The sequence below is a fragment of the Prosopis cineraria genome, unplaced genomic scaffold, assembly GCF_029017545.1.
Source record: "Prosopis cineraria cultivar Desert tree isolate PC_DT_omini unplaced genomic scaffold, ASM2901754v1 PC6, whole genome shotgun sequence".
In the NCBI taxonomy this organism is placed as follows: domain Eukaryota; kingdom Viridiplantae; phylum Streptophyta; class Magnoliopsida; order Fabales; family Fabaceae; genus Prosopis; species Prosopis cineraria.
Window position 1 is genome coordinate 10,404,116 of NW_026555337.1, and position 26,400 is coordinate 10,430,515.

At 31.7% G+C, this 26,400-nt stretch overlaps 1 protein-coding gene across 2 annotated transcripts; it reads left to right on the top strand.

Annotated features, from left to right (window-relative positions):
- The first annotated feature begins 14,723 nt into the window (after positions 1–14,723).
- On the top strand, positions 14,724–26,245 carry LOC129313343 (probable leucine-rich repeat receptor-like serine/threonine-protein kinase At3g14840). 2 transcript variants are annotated; one of them, XM_054956340.1, is made up of 24 exons: positions 14,724–15,021; positions 15,147–15,336; positions 16,763–16,834; positions 16,926–16,994; positions 17,129–17,200; positions 17,291–17,362; positions 17,573–17,644; positions 18,115–18,186; positions 18,295–18,363; positions 18,445–18,516; positions 18,663–18,734; positions 18,952–19,023; positions 19,584–19,643; positions 21,476–21,538; positions 21,621–21,656; positions 21,790–21,827; positions 22,979–23,346; positions 23,767–23,962; positions 24,065–24,202; positions 24,340–24,458; positions 24,558–24,768; positions 24,905–25,142; positions 25,260–25,410; positions 25,664–26,245. In XM_054956340.1, the coding sequence occupies exons 1-24, from the start codon at positions 14,886–14,888 to the stop codon at positions 26,072–26,074; spliced, it is 3,069 nt and encodes a 1,022-aa protein (XP_054812315.1). In that variant the 5' UTR covers positions 14,724–14,885; the 3' UTR covers positions 26,075–26,245. The 2 variants fall into 2 exon arrangements, with proteins under 2 accessions (XP_054812315.1, XP_054812316.1); XM_054956341.1 differs by having other exon boundaries at positions 14,726–15,021; positions 24,068–24,202.
- Positions 26,246–26,400: the final 155 nt, after the last annotated feature.

The following is a 26,400-nucleotide window of genomic DNA, read 5'->3' on the forward strand; positions in this document are numbered from 1 at the left end:
TTTTAAAGTTATTGTATTTAATTGAAATCTAAATTATCATGAAAGAATTATTGTGGACGCAGCTGCCCCATACCCATTTATCACCGGAGGTCCGTCTATCTTCGTTCACTAGGCGGCTTGTGTCCCACTTTTGATTTTTTTGTTTTTAATCTTTTTACCTACACACTTTCTTTGAAGTTCAAACACAAGGAAAAATCGACGAGTGCAAAGAACAGTACTTCCCCATCATGTCAGATTCACGTCGCCATCCTTTATTTGTTACGAGAAAAAAATAAATAAATTTAAGTGAGCTTGATACGTAGACTTATCAAGATTATCAGAGAAAACATGATTGTTAAGTCTCAAAGCAGTCATATTTTAAGTTCTTGATAAATTTTTTTATAAAATAAATTTTAAATATTAATTTAAATAATTAAAAATAAATTTTTTTATTATAATCTAAAATTTATATTTAATATTTAAATATTTATTTGTAATTGTAACTTTTAAATTTATAATAATTTAAATTGATATTTTTAATTTATTTTAAAAAAATTATTGGGAATTTAATTGGTATCAATTCATTATTTTAGGACCTAACAATTATTTTTCCATTATAATATGCCTCTAAGTTTTTTTTAATCAAATGCCTTTAAATTTTAAAAATATTTTTATAAATATTTATAAATTATTTACTAATAAAATATTTATATTAGCAATAAAATTTGTTCACATCGTCTTCTAAACAACCATCTTTTGCCTTTTATTTATTGTTAAAATATATAAAACTCTCTTAAATTTAAAGGTAATTGTAGATAACCTTTTCTATCTTCAAAAGTTAAAAATTAGCCTATCTAGTTATTTTATAATAGTTATGTTATTTTATTAATGAAGTTTGTCATATCATATTAGTAAAATGCCTATGACATCTAATATGGTAAAATAATTTAATATTTTAAATAGCTTAAAATGGAAGAAACTGTGATTTGCTTCATCCAATCTTAATCACTACTACATAAATGAATATATATGACGGGCCTTATTTGATGGTTATAATTATAACTGTCCAATAAATTAAAATATTAGACGGTTCAAAAAATAACTGTCCAATATATTTAGGACGGTTATTTTTAGAACCGTCCAATATATGTTTGAATTTTTCAATTTTCTCTTTTTTTTAGACTTTATTGGACGGTTATCATGAATAACCGTTCAATAAAGTTTGCTAAATATTAGACGGTTAAAATGTTAACCGTCCAACATGTGCCTTATATCATCAGTTCGCCTCCTCTCTTTTGCATAATTTCCAGATCTGGTTCTTGTTCCGTCTCAGCTCTCTCCCTTCTTGTCTCCTCTCCTCTCATTTCAGCCATTAATCTCTTCCAAGCTCTCTCTTGCTCTCCCACCACTCTCTTCTCCTACTCTACCGCCAAAGACTCATCTCCCATCACTGAAGATATTGTCTCTCCTCGTGCTCTGCTCTCTCACACGTAAGTGGTCTCATTTTTTCCTCTCATTTCTTTTGAATCTCTTACTCTCTGAAACGAATTAACTTGATTTTTGTATTTCATTGTTGCATGGATTATTAATTCTTGATTAGGCTTTTGTTTTGTTAGATTAGATTATATTAATTTTGGGTGTTATTGGTGTCGCACGCAAACTGTTCGATAAAATGCTTCATAGAAAAAAATGAGCTTTGGCAAGAACCCACATAAACTTTAAGTTATAGGTCACTTGAAAATGCATGTTAGACTAATAATATATTATTAGAAGAGAGTTATATTTAATTTTTATTTTTATCTGAATTTATTGTCTATTTTTTATGTATTTTTTGTTTGAACAATATTTAACTAGTTTGAGTGAAAAAATTTTATCGTTTGGTTCTTTGATTGATGATTGAGTAGTATATGAAGTTTCATAGTGATTGAAATTATATATCAGTACTTTTAACTTACTTAAAATTGTTACTTATGTGTAATTTGTAATTTTAAATGACATGTGATATTGTTGTTTTTGATGATGATGATAATGTGATTAGAATGAGGGCAAAATGCCTAGAAAAATTCTGGAAGAACTGAGGCTTGGTATGAGAAGGAACATAATAAGCACTTCACAGGTTGGTTAAAAAAGCATGTTTCTAACAAGTACAATTTCAATCATAATTCTATTTCTGAAAGAATAAAACGATCAGCTAGAGGTTCAAACATACAAGTTGTCTCTTATAATAGCTATGTAATTAATGGGTACACATTCTACATCAAAGAGCTGGATGATCGGAGTACAATGCAGAACAATGGTGTAATTCTTATAGCTAAAGCGATGCATATTTTTAGTGTGAGAGACAAAAATCCTATATATGCATCAATGTCATGTGTTGGAGTGATTGAAAACATATGGGAGTTAGACTATATTAAGTTTAAAGTTTCAATCTTTAGTTGTAATTGGGTTGATTATAAAAGTGGCCTTTAAATTGATGCGTCATCTGGGTTCATACATGTGAATCTTACAAGGCATAGAAATAAAGATGAGCCTTTTATTTTGGCATCGCAGGCTAAACAAGTGTTTTATGTTCCTGATCCTGCAAAATAAAATTAGTCCATTGTTTTGTTTTCAAACAAAACAATTGGAGAGATGATTAATGTTGTTGAGGATGATCCATTTGAGAAGACTACGCTTGAAAGCAATCTTATTGAAGATGGTGCCAACTATATAAGACATGATCACAATGAAGGTATTTGGATCTCAAAAAGGGGCAAAAGAATGAAAGAGAAGATTATGAAATTAAATCGAGCTATTAAGGGAGAAAAAGTTTAAAAGAAGATGAGGAAAAGAAAAAGATTGACTTAATTTTATAGTAATCAATTTTCTTAATTATTATTTATTTTTTGTTTGTGTCTTTTGTATTTTAATTTACTTAATTACTATTTGTGTTTTATTTGTGCCTTGTGCATTTTAATTTTATTAATTACTATTTCTGTTTTATTTTTTAACTATTTCATTACAGGTAAATGGCTCTCAAAATACCACCTAGGAGACTTGGTGACCCTACACCGACCAGTAACCTATTCGATAATCCTCTCAGTGCCACTAGTTCATCCCCTGACTCACCAATTGACCCACTTCCTGACCTGCTAACAAGTGATCATCCCTCTGCATCCACTAGTTAGCCTATGGCTAAAAATACTCAAGAAAATATGGCTACATCGATTAGAAAAAGTTTGGTATTGATAGGTGAGGTTAATCGAAGATAGTTGGCTGGATAGAAATATTCTCTTTAATAGAATTTGAAGGGTCAACCAATTAGAACTAATAAGCACAAATTCTCTAGCTATATTAGGGCTGTGACTAGAAGGCATTTAGGATTATTAATTAATAGTTGGCATGATGTAGATTCAGCCTTCATGGATTTCATATAGAAATAAGTTGAGGTAATATATATGTATTTATAATATTAATTGATTTATTGTATTATCATGTCAATTTTCTAACTTATATGTTGATTGAGTAGTCGGCATTTGAGATTGACACTAGCCGAAGGCATTTTGTCATGGAAGTGGCATGTAAGGCACATTGTGCCTTTCAATATTTTGTAGGATCAAAATATATTACTCATGCCAGTGATCATATTAGTCCTACAGTCCTTGAGTGGATAAGACCCATTATCAAACAAGAGCATTGAGATGCTTTTGTTGCTAGATGCCTTGCCAAATCATTCTTGATAAGGATTATAATATTTTGTATAATAATTTTATATAAATTGATCACTAAAATTATGATACTTTTTATTTTTTTAGGAACTAAGCCAGAAGAATAAAGATTTAAGGGCAAAAAATCTTTTTCCCTTCCTAAAAGGGTGCTTAGGGTATTCAGGGATCGAGCAACAAGCGGCATGTTTTAAATTTATTAATTGTAATGCAATATGTGATGTCACTAATGTATTTTAATGCATAGATTGATGAAGAGGGCACACCAGAGAGCTCTATATCACGAGCTAGACTCTTTATATTAGATCGGACTGATAGAGATGGCAACTATGTGGGTGAACATGTTCGAGAACTTGCTGAAAAGTTGTAAGTATTTTCATTCTCAACTTTAAATAACATGCTAATAATTACTATTTTAATAACTTGTGTTTTCCAAATTATGATAAATAGAGTTTCATCTCAGAAGAAGTTTCTAAAGGCGAACTTCCTCGGGACAAAGATGTCTTAGAAAAGGCATTGAAAAATCATGATCACGTGGATTGTTTTAGAGGTGTTGGCATAGGGGTCTCAAGGAAACAAATAGTGGGGAAGAAAAAGACTCCAAAAGATGTGCCTTCTTCAACTAAATTTAATGCTCTAAAATAATAAGTAGAAGTGCAACAAATAATGATTGAGGCACTGCTTAGGGCTAATGATTCTGGAAAGTCACCCTTTGAGCATATAAGTCCCAACAAGATAGATAGTTACACTGTGGCCCAGCCATCTGGTCAAATTCCTGAGGTATATATTATTTTTATTCCTTAACTTTGGTTGACCATTATTTTATTAACTTATAATTATTTTTATTTACGGCAAGCATGATTGCTGTTTTGTGGCAAATAGCCCTGGTAGATACAAAGTGACAAGAGGCTGTGTGTTTAATATCCCTGGAGAAAATACCATACACAATGTGCTGATGTCTGAGACTATTTACAAGGGTTGATTCTTGAACCCATTAATGCCAACTACCCATTGCCCATTCCAACCTTAGATGTGTTTACCGTTAGAGGAGCAAGTGGCAACTTTATTGCATTGCCCAGGGTTTGCTTTTATGTAGAAGATGAAGCACAAATTGACAAGTGTGCTAGTTACTTTTTTTATGTATATGTCACATAATTAGTCTCTAACTATATAATTGGTAGTAGTCTAAGGGGAAGGGCATCACTAGACAATCGGGCCAATTATCCATGGTTAAGACAACCGCGCCAAACCAATTGCCAAAAACCTACCAGAGCGCACTTGAGGCATATGCAAAGTTGTTTACTGATTCTACAGTGCTTATCAGCTTTGACCAAAATATGTATGGCAGAGAACAATACAATGTGATTAGGGTTAAAATGGTCAACGAAGTCCTCAAGCGAGTTTCGATTAGTCAAACCGTGGTTCATTTTTATATGAGGTACATATTGTTTATATGACTTTTTTATTATATTTTAAACTTAATATAATATAATAATTTTATCATCCCTGCCGATCTTGGGTCAAAATTTGTCTTTGTCTGTCCTCATGATGTCTCTACTCATTGCAACATTACTACCGAGATGCGGTATAGCCAAGCTCAAACATTAACAAAGTACTTTAAGGCAAAAAACTCTACTGCGAGGACGTTATTTCTAGTACCTTATGTATAAGAGTGAGTTCAGTGGTATCCTAATTTATTTAGTTTATCTTGTTATTTTTAAGTTTCATAACGTATGTTTTCAAATTGTTTTAGGAGCCACTGGAAGCTAATTGGCATTATGCCGGCTGCTGTTAAAACTGTAAAGTTTTACTATTTAAATTCTGCTAGTTGCCAACCAGATAATAAGCCAGATATGATGGAATTATTTAATTTATAAGTTTATATTTTGATTAACATTTCTATCCTTTTCATTTTAAATTTTTAGTTTTAACTTATTTTCTTTCTTATTAGGGTCGTGGTGCTTTATTGCACTGAAAATAACTTTCCTGTACCATTAAGATACAAGTCATGTGATCTAGCCTACCCTAATTAGAAGATAATAAAGGTACTTTTCACTACTAATTTTAACAATCAATTTTAGTTTTTTAATTAATTCAATAACATATTTATTAGTTTTTTTATGCAGTGCCTACGACAAATAGCATATAGCGAGGATTGTGGATATTGTGTTATGAGATTTTTTAAAGACATCATTACTCATGGGATGACTCTAATCCCCTCTGCGGTATGTATGTTATTTACATTAAATTATATGTGATTATGAATTTTAATTTGTTGAAATAATTAACTTTGTTGTCAAATTACATTATTGCAGTATTATCCTTATTCATATTGTGAAGAATTCGAGGATCATCACATCAACGAAGTTATTGAGGAATGGTGTGAGTACATTTTTCAGCTGTGAGCCAGAAATAAGTAAATTGTGCTTTTTTATTTTAGTTTTTATAATTTAGAATAATTTTGGTCTAGTCTAGCAAATAACTTTGTTTTAGTTAGTACTATGTTGAGCAATTGTATAGGTAACAATTTTTTTATTTTAATAAAATTATTAGTTTACTATAATCCAATTTAGCTTAGTATAATTATGAATTGAACTGAGTTGGATTGGACTGGTCTGTATTTGTATTATATTGTTACAGGGGGCTGCAAGAAATGCAGCTAGCGTATTAAAAAAAATTACAATATATTAGATGGTTATTTACTACAATCGTCCAATATATGAACATATTGGACGGTTATTATCAGAACCGTCCAATACTTTTAAATATATTGGATGGTTATAGTAAATAACTGTCCAATATGTCCATATATTGGACGGTTATTTTAAGAATTGTCCAATATATTTTTTTCCTGTACACCCAATTCTGACACTATATTAGATGAGTTTTTGAACCGTTCAATATTTATATATTGGATGATTCTAATAACTGTTCAATATTTATTTTATCAATATATGACAGTCTCATATTGAACGAGCAAAAGAAATTGTTCAGTGTTCCTTTTTCTGTAGTAGTAATGTGAGATGGTATATCATTGACGTTTTGTGTCAAAAGATAAAAGTTTAAGCATGCTAATTTTATATTTTTCAGAGAGAAAGACCCTTAGTTTAGGAGAGTTTTATATATTTTAATTTTAAATTTTTTTGACGAAATTTTAAACTAAATTTATTAACTGCATTAAATTACATAATAAATAAATGAATGAAAAACTATATTATTTGAAGGTAATGGACCCGAGGACCTCACCGAGCGACTCATTGGTATCTTTCACATCTAGAATTGAAGACTTGCGGGTGGCAGCGCGCGCGGAGACTTGCTGTGACTTTACTCATACATGATCTGACCGACATTTTTCAATCACATCAATAAGGTTTAGGAGAAATTTAATATTTTAAAATATAAAATATTTTAATAAAAATAAAATTTTATTAATACTCCATCCGTTTAAAAATTTAAAATCTTTTTAATTAAATCTTACTCATCAATAAAGTAGTTATTTACTTTTAAACTAATCTTATCTTTTTATATTTACCCTTATTAAACACCCTATAATAAATATAACATTATTTATTAATAGAAGTACTTTTAAAAAAAGACAATGATTATATTTTAAAAGATTAAAAATACTTTACATTTTTAAGTATCTAACTATTAAAAAAATTCTTTATATTTTTTAACGGAGGGAATAATATTTGTCTGTAGTGTTACATTTTCTGTTATATTATCTCTTTAATAGTATATTCTTTGATAAATAAAGTATCTAATGAATGACATTTTTAACACAATATGTTTGATAAACTTAATTAATATGTGTGATTTTATTTAAAAATATCTAATAAATTAGGACACACTAATTAACATTGCTCATAGTCATATGAAAGATGATGAATCCAATATTCCAAGCGCAGCTTTTCTACTATATGTTCTTTGTTTTCCTTTGACTTCTCTTGCTCATTGACGCATTTGCTTTATAAAAAAATTATTCATTGTTATTTAGTTTCTGGGAAATTAAATAATCGTGAGCCGCCCATCAACTAAATCACCAATCATTCAGAAATGATTCATTGCTTTGAATGGAAAATCTTGGTTGATATGGCAAAAAAAGTACTCCATAAGACTATACATTAGAAATGTTTCGTTGAATCCAACTACTATTCACTTATTCTGTAAGTACCAAGAAATTTCTTATCAACATAATGCTAATATCATGAAGCTTTTTCATTGAGATCGTATCCAAGTTATATTAAGCTAGCTAGTTGTTCGGTTGGAAGAAGGAAGTACGTAACACTCTTTATAAATAAAAAATTTATGTGATCGAATAAAATCCTGGTCTAGGACTAAGGCAAGTTTTGAGACTTAAGTAAGAACACTCGTGGATATATTTGCAAATTACTTACTAGCAAGAGATCTTTACCTGTACATTTCAATATTCATGCATCTATGCATGATTACTTTTATTAAAATAAATTAGTAGTGTCACAGAATATGATGTAAAATACCAATAACATGATAGGTTATGGGAAAAAAATGAATATCACATAGTATATACTCATAATCGACACACACACTTAATTATTTAACGTTAGTGTAACAATTAATTACTTCATTTCCTCTCTTTAGAGATTTACATTTGCTTGCTTTTACCTATTAACATTTACTTAATGATGCTCAGAGAAAAATACGAAAGAAATGAGAACGAGAGGCGAAATAGAGTGCAAATTTTCTAATAATTAATTTAGTGAGTAGAATATATATACATAAAGAGATGAACAATACTAATAATTATAAGATTATTCCAGCATAATTATAATAAAGTAAATAATAAATGTAGAGATTCGTCAAATGTTATAAAAGAAAAATTACTCCAAATAAACAAATCATATCAATTGTAATTAACACAATTATAAATAACAAGCATGAATACTTATGTTTTATTTTGTTATGAGTTTACTATATGATCTGAGTATCTGACCGACAATTTTTAATTACATCAATAAGCTCATTTAAACTGTAATAATACTACTCACATAAAATTATTGATGGTGGTGAAGCCAATATTCCAACTCCAAGCGCAGCCTTGCTCTCTCTCTCTCTCTCTCTCTCTCTCTCTCTCTCTCTCTATATATATATATATATATATATTTTCTGTTCACTTCTCTTGCTTTTGCAGTTGTTCTCGCACACTTTCGTTGACTTGTTTATATTATGAAAAAATTATTCATTATTATTAAGTTCATGGGAAATTAAATAATTCTGTACACGTAAAGATGCATTAAATAATTGCGACCCCACCCATCAACTGAATCATCAATAACTCCAAATGATTCATTGCCTGGAAAAATCTTTGGCTGATATTATAATAATTTAATAACATGCTGAGAACGTTGTTTATGACTTAAATATGATTACTTTTAATAATAAAATATTTATGCGCAATAAAAAAACTACGGGAATAAGCGTGCAAACTATAAATAGTTTTGCTGAATCGCAACTATGTTTACTATTCAGTAAGCACGAAGAAATTTCTTGTGAACCTAATACCTATTACAGTAATAGATCTCGCTATCATAAATTAAAGCCTTTTTTTAATCGAGATTACAGGCCTCTAAACCTTATTATTATTATTATTATTATTATTATTATTAATTAGGAGAAAGAAGTACGTAAACTTTTTTTGTAAACAAAAGTAACAATGAATTGGGTTCCAACATTTAATTTACTGTGATTAATGTATGTTTTAAACTATAAATAGAATTTATAGACATACTGATAAATTGATTACCGACAAGATACTTATATATACCTGAACCCTTTTTTTTGTAACAATGCCACGGAATAAGCGTGCAAACACCAAAAAAAAAAATCTTTTATAAAATCATGAAGTTTTTACATTCAAATAGCGGATGATAAAAATACTAATATTGAAGTTATTTCAGGACATTTGGTGGGCAAATATATCAGCATATCTATTTACTTCTTTGTAAACATAATTAAAAGTGATATTCTAGTTTTTTATTGTGAGATCTGTGATTTTCTTAATAATTTTTTAGAATAGGTGTCTTTATTCAAAGTAGTTGTGTTCGATGAGTGATAAAACTTACATAGAACCTAGACGATGCATGATTTTAAAGATCTTAGTGTGAACACCGTATTTTGTCCGGGCATTTTTTTTAAAATTTTAATAATAAAAAATCAAAAAAATATAAAAAATATAAAAATGAAATTTAATCCCTTTTTAAGATTATATTTTCAAAAAATAATAATAATGATAATTTAACAAAATAAAAAAAAAGGGTTAAATCTTGAAAAGAAAATCTCTCCCAAATTATCCCAATCATTCAAAATATTCAAGAATCAACTTTTGAGAGTTAATTTTTGTTATCTTTTTCTTTCTCTCTTTAATCTGTTTTTTTTTAAAAAAAGAGAGAGGGAAATATTTTGATTTAACTCAAAATTAATTTCTTTTTCTCTTTTCTTTCTTCTTCCTTTTAATCTAATTCTTCAAGTTAAAAAAAAAAAAGAGAAGAAGGGATAGCAGGACGTACATGTTGGTAGGCTGGAGAGAGGAAATGAGAAAAGAAATAGACTGCCGTACACACACACACAGCTCTTTCGGCTTTGTAACAGAAACAGAGATGCAGAAACAGCAAAGATGAGAGACTAAATGCGGGCACAGAGACACAGAAACAAGCACGCATGCAAGGTAAAAAAAACAGCAAGTGCAGAGCATACACATGCAACATAGAAAAGAGAACACACACGCACGTACGCTTTCGGCTGGGCACAGAAGAAGCAAAACAAAGCAGAAAAACAGCAAGCAACCGGAACACGTACGCATATGCTGTCGGCTAGCAAAAAAACAGAACCAAGGACACATGCACGCACGCTGAAGACGGCACAACAGAGAAAGAAGATGGGACAGCACAGAAAAATGAGAAGAAATAGAGACAGAATGACACAGACAAAAAAAGAAAGAAAAACAGAGCAGAGACGCGGGTGCACAGAGAAGAACGCAGCAGAAAGGAAGAAGCGGAGCAGGAAAGCAGGAATTCACCTCTTCCATCCCCTATATAAGATCGAGCGTGAAACAGAGGCGGGACGGGTTTTTTCTGGACTGAAAAAAGAGAGAGAAACAGACAGACAGAAGAAACAGAAAATAGAGCACAAAAAACCGAAGGAGAAGAGAAGAGAAGAGTGACCGAGAAGGAGAAATAAGAGCGTGAAAATGGAGAAAGGGAGAGACCGAAAGACGTGAAATAGAGGCTGAGGGAGAAGGGGCTGTTCTGACCAGAGAAAAGGAGGGAAACCGAGAAGAGGCGAGGAGTGTTTCTGGCAAAAAAAAAACAGAGGCTGAAACGTGAGGGAGAGAACTCAAAGCTGAACAAGAAAGCAGAGGCGACGGAAAAACACCGAAAAGAAAGCAAAGGCCGAGAGAAAGAAGAAACGAAGAGAGGAGGGGAATACGTCATTCGGTATAGTCATCTTTCTTCTTCCTCTTAATGATCGCTGGTTTATTATTGAGTGAACAGAATGTTATGCGTATGATTTGCCTTGCTTTCTTGCTTTTGAATTTGAAAGGCACACGTTCGATTCAAATTTATTTTTCATGTTTAGATACCTGTCCCACACATTTTTTTTAGTTCTCAAATGATTTCATTGCAATTGTCATATTTTTTTTTAAGAAAAGAGAGCTTGAAAAAGAAAAATAAAGAAATTGTAAATAATAATTTTTGCTTCCTATCATAGTTAAGCTAAATTTGATTATTAGGCACAATTTCACTTCAAATAGAGAATTAGTGTAATTATTAAGCAAGGTCTTTAAGTGTGTATATTAACATGTATGAGCATTATTTCCTTATCTCCATTAGTGCTAAGGTCCTTTACTTGTCATTAATATTGCTACACTCATATCATATGGCATTCTCCATCACGATTACATGTACAATTTCATTTATTATGACAAGCCTATTTTATAAAAGGCAGAAGGGAGAGAATTCGATTCTTACCCAGTTTTAAAAATGAAATGAATAAGAGAAAATTTCATCTCTAATCATTTACTTGTCGTGTGAGATTTTAAGAATTTCTGTAAACATTTAAAGTGGTCTCATACCGTGTAAATCAATAAGATTTTGTAGGTATAGAGATCTAATTCATATGCATAATCAATGGTTTCAATGATCAACCGTTAAAACTAACTATCTTTTTATAATCTAAATAACCCATTTAGGTTCCATGTGAGATTTTAAGAATCTTCGTAAGGACTTAAATTAATCACATTATCGTGTGGGATAATGAGTCCTCACGGATATAGTGATTCTCATTTTTTTATAATCATATAATACACAATTTAAAAATTAATTAATCAAATTAATGCATTTAACTTGTAATCATATTTACTAATTATATCTTTTAGTCATGTGAGATTTTTGAAATCTCCGTGGGCTTCTGAAATCATCGTATTATCGTGTGAGTCAATAAGACTCTGCAGATATAACGATTAAGTTTTTAAAATATATATATAAATTAAATATTATATTAATTAAATTAAAGACGTGTTTAAATTTAATTCCTTTATCGTGTGAGATTTTAGAATCTCTGTAGATATTTAGGATAATCATATTACCGTATAAGTCAATAAGGCTTTTGCAGGTATGATGATTAAAATTCTTTAAAAACATGTATCTACATGCTAAAAAATTATTATTAACACTTAAAATGTACATAAGAATATAAATAAATAAATTAAATTGCCAAACTCATTTATCGTGTGAGATTTCAGAATCTCCGCAGATATTTAGAGCAATTGCATTACCGCATGAATCAATAAGGTTCTGCAGGTACTGTGATTAAAATGCTCAATCATAAAACATAAAGAAAAATAATTTTAAATCCTTTCCTTTTTTTAAAAAATTCAAAAATGAAGAAAATAATTAAAATTAAATTACCTTTTGCAATTTAAAACACACATATCAAAATTTCAGAAATTGTTTTATTTGTAAAATGGTGAATTATTTCTAATTAATTTCTCTTCAAAAATATTTTCACCAACAAATTTTTGAGCTCGAACTATGTGGACTTTGATCCCCATCACAGGGTACGTAGGCCTCAGAGTCAGATTCTGAGTCAAGTCCGTCCTCCCTTGTAAATAAATAAACATTTCTCACTTAATTCTTATCATTTTTATATCAAACACATGAATATAAAAGGGATAATTAAAATAGTTATAAAACTATATTAATGGAGCGCAACAAACTTCAGGTAACCGTTCTGACGAACGGGTGTTGTGGGGTGCCTAACACCTTCCCCACACTCAACCGACTCCCGAACCCGTTCTCTGATTTCGCAGACCACCCTTATCTTCCATTAACCGATTTCCCGAGATTTACCTCAAAATCTTGGTGGCGACTCCTCGTTCGATCCGGTTCCCGTCCGCGTCGCATTTTTTCGGGTGCGACACTTAGTATTCCAACAAAGATTAGCAACTTCTAAAATGCCAATAAACTTAATTGTTGTGCTATGGTAGATTGGTGGTAGCCAATATATTTTGAAAATCTCTTCATCCAGCCAATTTCTCTTATTGTCCCTAATGAGGCTTTCACAAGTGGTAGCACCATTAATGTTGATTGAGCTATCAATGTTTATTCTAACACATCCAAATCATTTCTTGAACATCTTTTGCAGCTAGTTGATTTTGGATTCAAACCCTATGTTGTCGATTATTTGTTGGGTACAAGATAAGGCAATATTGCCCATCATCTTTAAATTAAATCCTCTTGCATCCAGCTTTCCACATGTTCTGGGAGGCATGGACAAGGGTTCAGATTCTCTCACAATCCCCTTTCTCTTTTTCTTATCATCATCTCATCTACACCCTTAAATAATAAAATGAACTGTTCATATTTAATTATTTTTTACCAATAAATTTAATTGCTTTATAAAATAATTGTCATATTAAAAATAAATGAACTTAAACAGTTAAAATTTTACCTGCACAGATCAATATTGTATATCATAATTAATTTTTAAAATATTTTTTATATATTCATTTTATTGCAGCTATGCCTTATCTAGGTTAAATTTTAGTATTTTAAAATTATTTGTTTATTTTATTGAAAGGCACTTGGTCCTATTGGTTAGAGAATTAAATCAACTTATCCTATAATTTTAAGTTTGAGTTTGGAGATATATAATCATGTTAAATAAATATGATAAAAGCATTTTTAAAATATATGTAAGGTTATCATTAATAATAACAATTTTACATAGCAAGTATTGATGTTAGTGTAGGCATTTCTTATCTAATATAAGAGTGGATATGAAATGAAGGGAAAGAGTTAAAAAAGGGCCGCTCAATGCCACAGAGGGGAGAGGATGCGCGATCTGCTTCCCATAGGCAAATACCTGAACTTTTAAATTAAAATTCTTTCAACAATTATATTCCTCCCATTCCTATACATAAAATATTTTAAAAAAAATTATTTTATCTTTAAATATAATAAGTAACAATAACATTTTAAATAATTAAATAATTTTTATCTTTATCTTAAAAAATAAAATAGATCATTAATTATATATTTTTTCTATCACCATCATGATATTAATTATAATATTATTAGGAATAAAAATAAAAAATTATTATATTTTTATATGAATTTAACTAAATAACAAATCTTTATTGATATGTAAAATTTAATTAAAAATATCTTATATATAAAAACAGAGAAGCACATCGGTACATACTTACTTCTATTAAAAAAATGAAATAAAAATATAATTACCAAATATGATGTAAAATGATGACCATAACATGATATGTTATAAAAAAAATTGAACATCACACATGTGTATTCGTAATTCTGTCTCATTCTCACAGTCATTTGACGCAAGTGTAACAATTAATTAACTCATTTTTCTCTTTAGATACTCGCTTTTACTTATTATTGAATAAAATTATATGTACATAGAATAAATAAGTCTGAGCAGACCCATGGCTGACTTGGTCTTCTCATGATCTTTCTATATGAGGTCTGTACTTTCACGTTGCATTGATTGTCTGCCTATCAATCAAAGTCTCTCTCTCTCCCTCTCTCTCTCTCTCTCTCTCTCTGCGCGCAAGGCAGCTTCTTCTTCTTCTTCTTTAGTTTAAAGATCTGATCTCCCAAGCTTGTCCAAGTGATCTGAAAAGCTATTCATATATTAGCTATGAAGCCACCAAAGTTACGTTATAGCAGTATCATGAAGATAATTACTTTCCCTCATCATCACCTCTTTCTCCTGATGATCTCTCTTTTCTGGGCTTCTTCTGCATTTGGAGCCACCAAGATACATCCATCTGAAAGTATGTGCGTGCGTGCGTGCGTGTATTACTACTTCGTTTTATTCATTAGTACTTATCTTTCTTTTATCTGTATATATGTCTATATATTCTCCATAATCTCTGATTGCTTTGCTCTTTATTATCAGTGGAAGCTCTGAAAGACATAGCTAAGACACTTGGGAAGACAGACTGGAACTTCAGCATAGATCCATGCGATACGCCATCTGCAGTCCAGAGCAGCTGGTTTACGCCAAACCCAGTCGATAAAGAAAGTCAAAACGCTGTCGTCTGCAATTGCACCCTTGCCAATGACAGCTTCTGTCATGTTGTCAACATGTATCTCTCTCTCTCTCTCTCTCTCTCTCTCTCTCTCTCTCTCTCTCTCTCTCTCTCTGTCTCAATCTTTCTTTCTCTGTCTATATAATTGCATTAATTGTATGTCTGCTACTCTGCTTTGAAGAAATTTCTATCTTTATAATCCTCATCTTTATGCCTTTTTTTTTTCCCTCTTGTTTTCAATTTAAATAATAAACTTCTCCAATTATATATAAAAGTTACTTTTAACTATTTTATTAAAATTATAAAGAGATAATTAAATAATTTATACTATTTAAAATAATATTTTTAAAATTTATTTATAAAAAAATTAATATGCAGACCATTTTAGTTTTTCATAATTTTAAATGAGATCTTTATAGTTGATTTGTTTAGGTTAATCGATGAAATATATTGATTCTTATGATTTAAAATTCTTAAATTCTTTCTTTTTTTGTTAAAAAATAAATTTATCCACTTTTATATTTTTATTAAAAGATTATATAATTTTAGAATTAATTACATAATTTTTATAAATTGAAATTTATATAATTGAGTTATGTTTTCTCAATAATTTTTATATATGTTGAATTTTCATAAAAATTAAGAAAAGTGAAACAACGTCTTAAATCAAATTTTCTTTTTACTTTTTCAGCTAAAAATATTAAATTAAATTTTTATAAGTTTTAAAATCATTTTTATTTCAACAAAAATTAATCATTCATTAATAATTTTAATCTACAAAGATTAATATATTTAATTGATCAAATTTAAAGAATTTTATTAAAATAAAATAAACCACAAGGCCCTGATTTAAAATTGATAAAAACTAAAAGGACTTGCATTTTTTATTAAAAACATTATCTTTGAGATATTTTCTTCACATAAAATGAAAATAAATTAATTAATAATACTTTTTCTGTTAAAAAATGTAAGGTATTTTTTGAGAAATTATATGTTAAAAAATATAAGACATTTTTAATCTTTTGAGATGTAATTATTGTCTTTTTTTTAAAAGTGCTCCTATTGATAGTAATTTTATTTATTATCGGGTATTTAATAGAGATAAATATAAAAAGATAGAGTTAGTTTAAAAATAAATAATTATTTTATTGAGAGTAAGACTAAGTTAAAAATAATTTATATTTTTTAAGGAAAGGAGTATATTTTTTTTATAAAAATATCAATGGCTTATGTACAAGACAATGAGTTTGCCGCGTACGTCCTCCTCCTCCTCCTTATCATTATTATTTGCGGGAATACTATTCCATTCAAAACAACACAGACCAAAACAATAAACGGTCTATGAACAAAAGTGGCAAAGTGGCACAAAACACAACACGCGTGAAAGGAAGAAAGAACAGATTAGGAGATCCATTACCGAATTTGGTGAATGATTTCTGATTCATTTTCTCAATCTTCGTTCTTCGATGGTGGCCGAACACAGAACTTTGAAGAAACAAAGTCTCCCGGGCAAACTCCCGCCAGAACTCGTCAGATTATCTTACCTTTCCATAATGTAAGTAGCACAAAATCTCCAAAACCACATCGACTCACAGTGAATTTGTTTTCATTTGCACTAACTCTGAATTTCCTTCACTTTGGTACAGCGACCTGAGCCGCAACTACCTTAGCGGTTCAATCCCTTCTAGTTGGGCCTACCTTAAACTTGTGCACATGTATTCTCTCCACTTTTCTTCGTTTTCCCTCTATAAGCATATGATTAATGACTCTGACTTGTTGGTTTTAGTTTCCTCTGTTATTTGCCAGTTGTTTTATGAAATATGAATGTAATTTTTGCTTCTTTTGTTAGTTCTCTTCTTGGTAACCGACTAACGGGTAGAATCCCAGTGGAGCTTACGAAGATCACTACTCTGCAGCGTTTGTGAGTTTTTGGATATCCGCTTCTTTGAAGAATTAGCCCCATTTCAATTTTACGGATACTTTTAGTTGAACTTTAGCTTGAAATTGATAGGGTCCTCGAGTTCAATCAATTTTATGGAAATCTTCCTCCTGAGCTTGGCAATCTTCGCTATATTGAAGGACTGTAAGTGCTTCATTTGATTTGCCATTCGTTTCTCACACCATTTCCTGTTCATCTTGGATTCTTTTCTCTGTTGCCCTTTTCTTTTTCTTTTTCTTTTTCTCGAGTTGTGTCTTATTGTTTTTCTCGGTGGAAGTGTTAAATGACAATGCTTATTGATTGATCTCTTAGTTCGTAATCATTCCTTATGCTCACAATTTCTGGTTGCTTTAGGCTTCTTACCTCCAACAACTTCACTGGAGAAATACCTTCAACTTTCGCAAACCTCACTACGTTGACGGATATGTAAGCTTCCTTGTTATTTGAAAGAAATATATTTTCCTTCTATTATGTTGACGTATATTTTTGTTGAGAATAACTTTTAGATTACTCCATTGTCTTGTTAAAATCCAGTTTGCTCTCTTGTGGTTTAAAGGAATTAGGATCCTCTTGATTTCTCAAGGAATTGAGAATTTTAATTCCTTAAAAATTAAGAAGACCCAAATGTGGACTGAAGATTGATGTTCAACTCTGAGTAGTTAGCCACCATGTGGTATCTCAGTTTATAATTCTAAACTTATCAGTTGCCTGCATGTTAAAATGATAGACAGTTTTATTATTATGTTTAACTTATACTATGAACCACTTACAAAGGAGTTGAATAGCATGACTTAAATTGTAGGGGCAAACTATTTACGAAGAAAACCACATAACTATTTTTTTTAATTTATCTGAATGAAAACTAATGTATTGTGGCTTAACTTCAATTGATTCAGTCGACTAGGTGACAATCAATTCTCTGGAAAGATGCCTAGCTTTATTCAGAACTGGAAAAGTCTTGAGACAATGTGAGAATTTTTTCATTTTTTGGGCAATCAGTAATTATTTCAGTTGTTTTCTATTGTTGACTATATGTTGCATCTTGATCTGAAGCTATGGTATTCCCATTTTGACAGAGTGGCTCAAGGGAGTGGTTTGAGTGGACCCATTTCTGGAATTTCATTTCCGGAAAACTTAAAACTGTTGTAAGTTTCATATCGTGACTAGTGTTTTGAAAAAAATTAGCTCTATTGCTTTGTTTACACGTACTTCAACTCTATATGCAGGACGATAAGTGACTTGAATGGACCTGATTCAACTTTTCCCGCACTCAATAATTTGACAAAATTGAAATCATTGTCAGTTACATGCTTCGTTCATTATTCTATATACTAATTATTATTTTTTTAAAATCATTGCCTTGATGAGGAATTCTTTTGAAGGGAAAGAAGATTAATTGATGCCTTGGCTGTTGCAAAATTTTAGATGTCTGTTTGTTTTACAGGATATTGAGGAGTTGCAATATCATTGGAAAGATACCTCCCTCTCTTGGGAGCATGGGCAATTTAAAAATCTTGTGAGTTCTTTGTCACTACTATACCATCTGTTAGGTTGCTTCTTATCAGGATATTTTCTTCTTTTATTCTCCTTGAAAACTTCAAATTTCTTGCATTATGTATTCATTTATGGTGGATATAACATCAATATACTTTTGTGTCCATCTAATTTAGGAACCAACAACTTTACATGCTTTCTTTTTCTTACCTAATTTTTGGACGAAACTTTGTTTTCAGAGACCTGAGCTTTAACAAATTGCAAGGAAAAATTCCAGATACCTTTTCTCACCTCTCACAAACGGATGACATGTAAGAAATTTCTTTTGGTTTTTGACCCACACGCACACTCACCACAAGGTGAGGGCGGACATTACGGGGAGCGGGGAGGTCCTATATATAATAATGAAAAGAAAATAAACATCCCATTCATTACCATAATGAGGAGGTGTATGACAGTAACGCGTCATGGTAGGTACCGACATCAATGAATCATCAACATCATAAATATCAATGTATTAATAAAATCTATAGGAAACTACACTATTTATCATCCATAAATAGTGTGGCTCACTTCAAACTCCATACAATGCATGTGCCCCGCAAATAGTTTCAGAAATTTTCTTTGCAAAACTTATAATTTAAGGTTTTTGACGGTTAAAGGCATCAATATCATTGATCAGTGAGGACATCTATGGGTTAAACCAAGATATCCATGCAGTCAAACTAGCTAAGTTGATGGATGGATCCGAGGGACGATATGAATTTATTGTATTGTTTCTTGCAAAATATGAAAGCAGGGTGAAATTAATGACGTTGAGTTTATCATTTTGATGAGTTATGAATTGATTTATGTTATTGCATTTACGCAGGTATTTAACTGGAAACTTTCTCGATGGACCTGTGCCTGCGTTGAACAAAGTTGAATACGTGTGAGTTCTCTTCCAAATTGCAGTCACTTGCTTCCTTAATCAAAAGTTTAGCAAGTGGAAAATATTAAATGCATTATTTGTTTGGATTATGTGCATTTTGTTATTGAATTAGGAAATATCAGTAAAAATGATTATTATATCCGATTATAACCTGTGGCATATGGTGCTTGACATCCTACTTTGGTTAATCTTGGGAGGTTCTATTGACAAAAATGAAATATAATTTATGTGCATGTAAACATTAATCAGAGAGCAGAATTTTCTTGTCATATTATTCTTTGCAATATGCCTATATAAAGAGAGATGATGCTATGAATAATGACAAAGTGATAATGCAAAAACTCAATAGTCTTGTGGTCCATAAGCTCTTTAACATTTTCATAGTGACTAATGGTGTTAATTATCTCTCTCAATTGAGTATTGAATAGTCATATTTTATCCCTTGTCTAAATTTGTACTCCCTTTGTCTCAAAATATGAGACAATTTGAGACAAGATTAGCATACTAAAAAATCTCAATAATGACACTTTTCAAACTTACGTTTTCAAAGCAAAAGTATAAACTTTCAAAAATACCTTTCATTTAATATATATAACTTTAAATCTACAATCATTTCAATTTTCTCTTCACTTGAAGGGTAATATTTGTAAAGCATGAAACCTTATTTTTGTCAACAAATGGTCTTCCTTCTCAATACTTTGCAATTGACTGTCTTGCTCTAATCCAAATAATTGGTCCAACTGAGCTTATGACTAGTGATCTGAGTCACCACTGATACCCTGTCAGCTGCCACCATTTCATTGTTTTTAGCCTTCAGATTAAATTAGTAATTAAGCTAGGTGTGAAACAAGAGTTTCAAAGGGGACTAGCTGCAAAATAGATGTGAAACAGTGGAAGCAGCAACGAAAAACACACAAGAATGGCTAAGCAAGAATACCCACACCTGGGAAGTGATGGAATGTGGCCAGAAAATAGAGTGTGTTGAATGCCTTGAGGCAGGTGGTGATGGTCACTAGTCAACTTTTAAGGATGACTTAAATGATGAAAATAGAAAGGAGAAAGGAGCAAAGGCACAATTTTGATACCATGTAAAAAGTAATCAGACAGTAGAATTTTCTTGCATATGATTCCTTACAATAGGTCTATATGTACAACTACAAGAGAGCTGATCTTGTGAAAATGCTGATGACAACGAATCCCTATAATTATGCCTAGAGATTTGAATCTATATCAACTACTACATGTGAAGATATTCTCAATTATACGTATATGAATATATTTATCATCATAGGCATGTAACAATCCTGAGAAGTAGTCTAGAATAACTATGAAGTTGTTTGCAGAGCAAGGTTTATTTTAATTTCTCATCTCTATTGAGAGAGTTTATCAATTACCTGAGTTCTTTGAAGTCCTACATCAAAATTATTTATTAGCTCTCTTCTCTTAATATTTTTCAACTTCATAAGATAATCCCTTCTGCTCTACCTCATGTATGATTTACTAATCATTGTGTCTAGTTTCATGCTTTATCAGGGAATTACATCATTCACGATATATTATTATTTTAGCTTGGCCCTTCTCATTCCATTACCTTTTAATTATGGAATTGTTTTTTGGACCAACTACCTTTCTGTTGGCAGATGGTATTTTCTCTATTCAGTAGTTTATAAGCAGGGAAATCATTTTGAAAGTGTTCAGCACATTGAGCTTAATTGTGTGTGTGTGTATTAGATTATATTTATTCAGTAATTTCTTTTCGAGTTAACAAAGTGTTTCATAAAATCTCTGTCAAATTCTTAGATTCTTAATCATATTTTATACCTTGTGCATAGGGATCTTTCATACAACAACTTTTCCAGCAGAGACACTGGGGGGAGGTGTGATCGATCAAATGTGTAAGAATTTTTTGCATTTGTGGTGATTGTATGCAATTTTTAAGAAGCTATTTGGGGCTTATTCATCTTTTATATTCCTTAGGAACCTGTTTGGAGACTCTTTGACGGTCAATGACTCGTAAGTTTTACATTAGGTCTTAATTTGTCTCTTTAAAGCATATACCTTGTTCATTTCCTCTCAATCTCTTTTGAAACTTACAGTGTTTATTATGTGATTATGCTGACTTGTTCTGCTTCCCACTTTCTTCCAGAGGATCTGTTACTTGTATGAGAAGCCCTTGTTCTAAAAGTAAGTTGATTTGACATTCATTTCCTATAGACTGTCAATGTGATTTAACTTATAAACCTTCTCTTTCTCGAGTTACCAAGTGGAAGAAAGAACTGTCCTGCAACTAATGCATACTTGAATAGCAAAATGTCATGGGGCCATTACTCTTTTTTCAAAAGGTTAATTCAATGAAGCGTGTAATGCACCCGCTTATATAGCCAGGATTTCTTCTCAAGTCCCTTCGACGCGGGACGTAACCACTCCTCTAGCCAATCCATGATGCCCCCATCACGGGTGGCCTCCTAAAGGGGCTTACCAGTCGGGCAAACTTGGGTTTAGCTTTGATACCACTTTGTTACGGAGCTACTACTCTTTCCCCTAAATGTCAACCCAGTGGAGTGTGCAGCACACCTGTTTATATAATTAGAACCCTCTCCAAGTCCTTCCAATATGGGACATAACAAAAAGCTTATCATAGGATCCTAAAACCTTATTCTGTTGCACCTTAAAATGAGGATACTGGGATAGGAGCAGGACAAGTTAGTCTTTTGTTCACGAGCATGTTCATGTTCTTCTCTTCACTTTAATTAAATAAAAAAAGAATCAATGTATTTGGGGAGAAGTTGGATGTGATACACAAAAGAGAGCCATCTCCATTAATAATCAGGATTTTATATTGATTTTGATCTTACTGCTCAAGTAGTTTATCTGCTGATCCCACGTTTGTATAGAAGTTGCAAGTATCTTCTGAGTTGCACAAATGCGGCGCGCTTCAATGATTTAATTAGCAAAAATAATATTTGAGATCTCAACTGATTCTAAGACCACTAGCTTCATGCATAGGCGGACCTACTTGTTAGTGAGAAGGGGCAATTGCCCCCTTTACATTTGCAAAACTATATGTTAGATATGTAAATCTTGATCTTTTGACCCTACTGGCTTTTAATATTTTGACTCCATTAGGTCCAACCCAAATCTATATAGGTATTAGCCCCACCGACTTAGAGTCCTTAGTTCATTAGTGGTTTCATATCAAAGGAGTATACTACATCCACGCTCACATTTGTTTTCGGGTTTCTATATGAAAATACTTCAAATTAGAACGAATAATTTATTATTGTGTTGGTTTCTTCTTGATTCTTATTGAATGTTTCTGATTCTTCTTGAGCCAGCCTGGTACTCTGTCAATATAAATTGTGGTGGAAAAGCTGGCACCTTTGAAGGTAAAATGTATGATGGTGATTTGGATCTAGCTTCACGAGGATTTGCAAAAAGTGGAACAAACTGGGCAATTAGCAATACTGGTCACTTTATAGATGCAAGACGAAAGTATACCTACATCGCAGAAAGCAATAGTCTCCCTTTGCCCAATGTTGAACTGTATGGGAATGCACGTCTTTCCCCTATTTCTCTGACCTATTATGTATTTTGCCTGGGAAATGGACCGTACACAGTGAGTCTTCATTTTGTGGAGATAGTGTTCACTGATGATCAAACATATAGAAGCCTTGGAAGGCGTGTATTTGATGTCTACATTCAGGTAATTAATGGTTTCATCATTTGTTTATTTTTGTCAACCAGATGTTTGATATGGAACAAAAGCCTTTTTCCGGGTAATCATTGTATGTATATAAAAGGAAAACCTCAATCCCTATTTATACTATTATTACACGAAGTTTGAAGAATGAGCTACATTGCTCATGGCTTCTAAATTGTAGCTTGCTATTAATTTTATATTGTATGTTGATATAATACCTTTTACTTTTGATGCACGAGGAGAAACTCTCCTTAATCTGCATGGCTTTACTAAATTCTTTATACCTTAATAGAGGAACTCTTTTCTAAAACTGCTTAACAAGTATAGAACCAATTTCTACTATATTTTCTGAAGAATGTTCAGAATTTGTATTTAAAAAGATAACAATCCTGAAGTAATTTGGATTGGATTGGAATCTTGTAGGGAAAGCGAATGCTGAAGGATTTCAATATTGTAAATGAAGCAGGGGGAGCTGGTAAGCTAATTGTAAGAAATTTTACTGTAAATGTGACTAGTGGCACCTTAGAGATTCGCTTCTCTTGGGCTGGGAAAGGGACAACTGCTATACCGGAAAAGTCAGTTTATGGTCCTTTAATTTCAGCTATATCTGTAACTTCTGGTGTGTTCTTTCTCTCTGTAAAATCCTGTTCCTTTTTTTTTTTTTTTCCTTAGCAACTTGTTCGTATTATCTGACACGTGTAGCTCTTGTACAATTATCAAGCAGACTTTAAACCCCCAAGAAGCATGCCTGGAGCAGTTGTGGCTGCAATTGTGGCTGCAGGAGTGAGTATTGTCATCCTGATACTGGGCATGCTCTGGTGGAGAGGTATCCTAGGAAAAAGAAGTTCGTTAGCAATAGGTGATGACAAAGAAAACACTACTTTATCCTGCAATATTTTCCATAGATAATGGATGGAATCAATCCATTGAAGACTAATTAATGCCCAATCTCCCGACAGTGTTCATAATCTCATATTTGTTTGCTTATACTCACAGAGCTAAAGAGCTTAGATCTACAAACTGGTTCGTTTACCTTGCGCCAAATCAAAGCAGCAACAAATAACTTCGATGCATCTAATAAGATTGGAGAAGGAGGATTTGGTTCTGTTTACAAGGTATCCTGAACAAAATGACATCTTCACTTTATTATTTGGAATATTCTATCAGTGCTTGCTGACATATCTCTTTCACATACAATGCTCTCCAAAATGCAGGGCTTTCTATCAGATGGCACAATGATAGCAGTGAAGCAGCTTTCTTCTAAATCAAAACAAGGAAACCGTGAGTTTATAAATGAGATAGGCATGATCTCTGCTTTGCAACACCCTTGTCTTGTTAAGCTCCATGGTTGTTGTGCTGAGGGGGATCAGTTGTTGCTGGTGTATGAATACATGGAAAACAACAGCCTTGCTCGTGCCTTGTTTGGTAAATTATATATATATATATATATATATATTCACACACACCCACACCCACACCCACACACATTATGTCTGTGTCTATGTGACTAAAGTTGTGTCGTTTATTCGTTTTTGAATTTCTTGTACATTCTCAAATGAAGGACCAGAAGAATGCCGTTTAAAATTGGATTGGCCAACAAGACAGAAGATTTGTGTTGGTATTGCCAGAGGTTTGGCTTTCCTCCATGAAGAATCAAGACTAAAGATTGTTCACCGGGACATCAAGGCCACTAATGTGCTACTTGACAAAGACCTGAATGCAAAAATTTCTGATTTTGGACTCGCGAAGCTTGATGAAGAGGAAAATACCCACATAAGCACTCGAATAGCTGGGACCTAGTAAGTTTCTTTAGTGAGTTTTTTCCTTGAAATAAATATTTTTCCCATAAGAATCCACGTAAGGCTGTCAATGCAATTTTTTTTTGTTGCTGTAACGGTTTTATTTCAATTTTACAGTGGATATATGGCACCTGAATATGCAATGCATGGTTATTTGACTGACAAAGCAGATGTCTATAGTTTTGGAATTGTTGCCTTGGAAATTGTAAGTGGAAGGAGTAACACTTATCGCAGACAAAAGGAAGACTGTTTCAATCTTCTTAATTGGGTAATTTTTTATATCTTCATGCTTTCCGGCATTCATGTGAATTTTATTATCCTTCATAACATCTACCTAGGATTTGTGCTTCTCTTGAAGAACAAAACATTTAACCATTACAACAATTTTGTCTAAACTGCTATAATTCCCTAAATGAAGGCATCTTACTGACATCAATACCTGCTCAATGAAATTATAGTCTCTGGCTGTTTGACCAATGCCTTGCACAAATATCATTATTTTGGACATTTTCTCTGACCAGGCACATGTTTTGAAAGAGAATGACTATTTAATGGAGCTCGTTGATCCAAGGTTGGGTTCAGATTTTAACAGGGAAGAGGTAATGGTGATGATCAATGTGGCTCTTCTATGCACTAATCCCTCTTCATCATTGAGGCCCCCCATGTCTTCTGTCCTAAGCATGCTTGAAGGCAGGACTGTAGTTGCCGAGTTCATTTCCGATCAAAGTGTGGAAACAAGCAAGATGAAGTTAGAGACAACGAGACAATATTACCGACAGATAGAAGAAAATCAGACAAATGATGAGACTGAAACTCATTCTCAGAGTCTGTTAGGAATGTCCACTTCTTCATCCACATCAGCTAGAGATCTCTATCCTGTTCGCCTAGATTCTTCCTACTTGGAGAAAAGAAAGTCTGACAGGATAGGCTAACTGCCTGTTTGGATTTTAATTTATATCTGACAAAAGTACATTTGAGAAATTCAATTATTTATTGGATTTGATAAAAGTACATCCTAAATGTAGTTTGAATGTACTTTTAAAAGTTATCCAAATAGGTCCTAAAACTCGAATTTTATAATTTGGATCTAGAACTTGCCTGTATCTCCGTAGAGCATAAATGTGCAAAATTATCATCAATATGCAATAGGTTTCAACATAAGATAAAAATAAGTTTGTGTTCAAATTACCATGTATAAATTTATATGAATTTTTGCCCAATATTTATGATATTCACACATACACAATTTTATATACTA

Coding starts and splice junctions, on each gene's coding strand:
- LOC129313343 (XM_054956340.1), top strand. CDS start 14,886: ATGAAGCCACCAAAGTTACGTTATAGCAGTATCATGAAGATAATTACT. Junction 17,201..17,290: donor ATCACTACTCTGCAGCGTTT/GTGAGTTTTTGG, acceptor TGAAATTGATAG/GGTCCTCGAGTTCAATCAAT. Junction 19,024..19,583: donor CTCTCACAAACGGATGACAT/GTAAGAAATTTC, acceptor GCATTTACGCAG/GTATTTAACTGGAAACTTTC.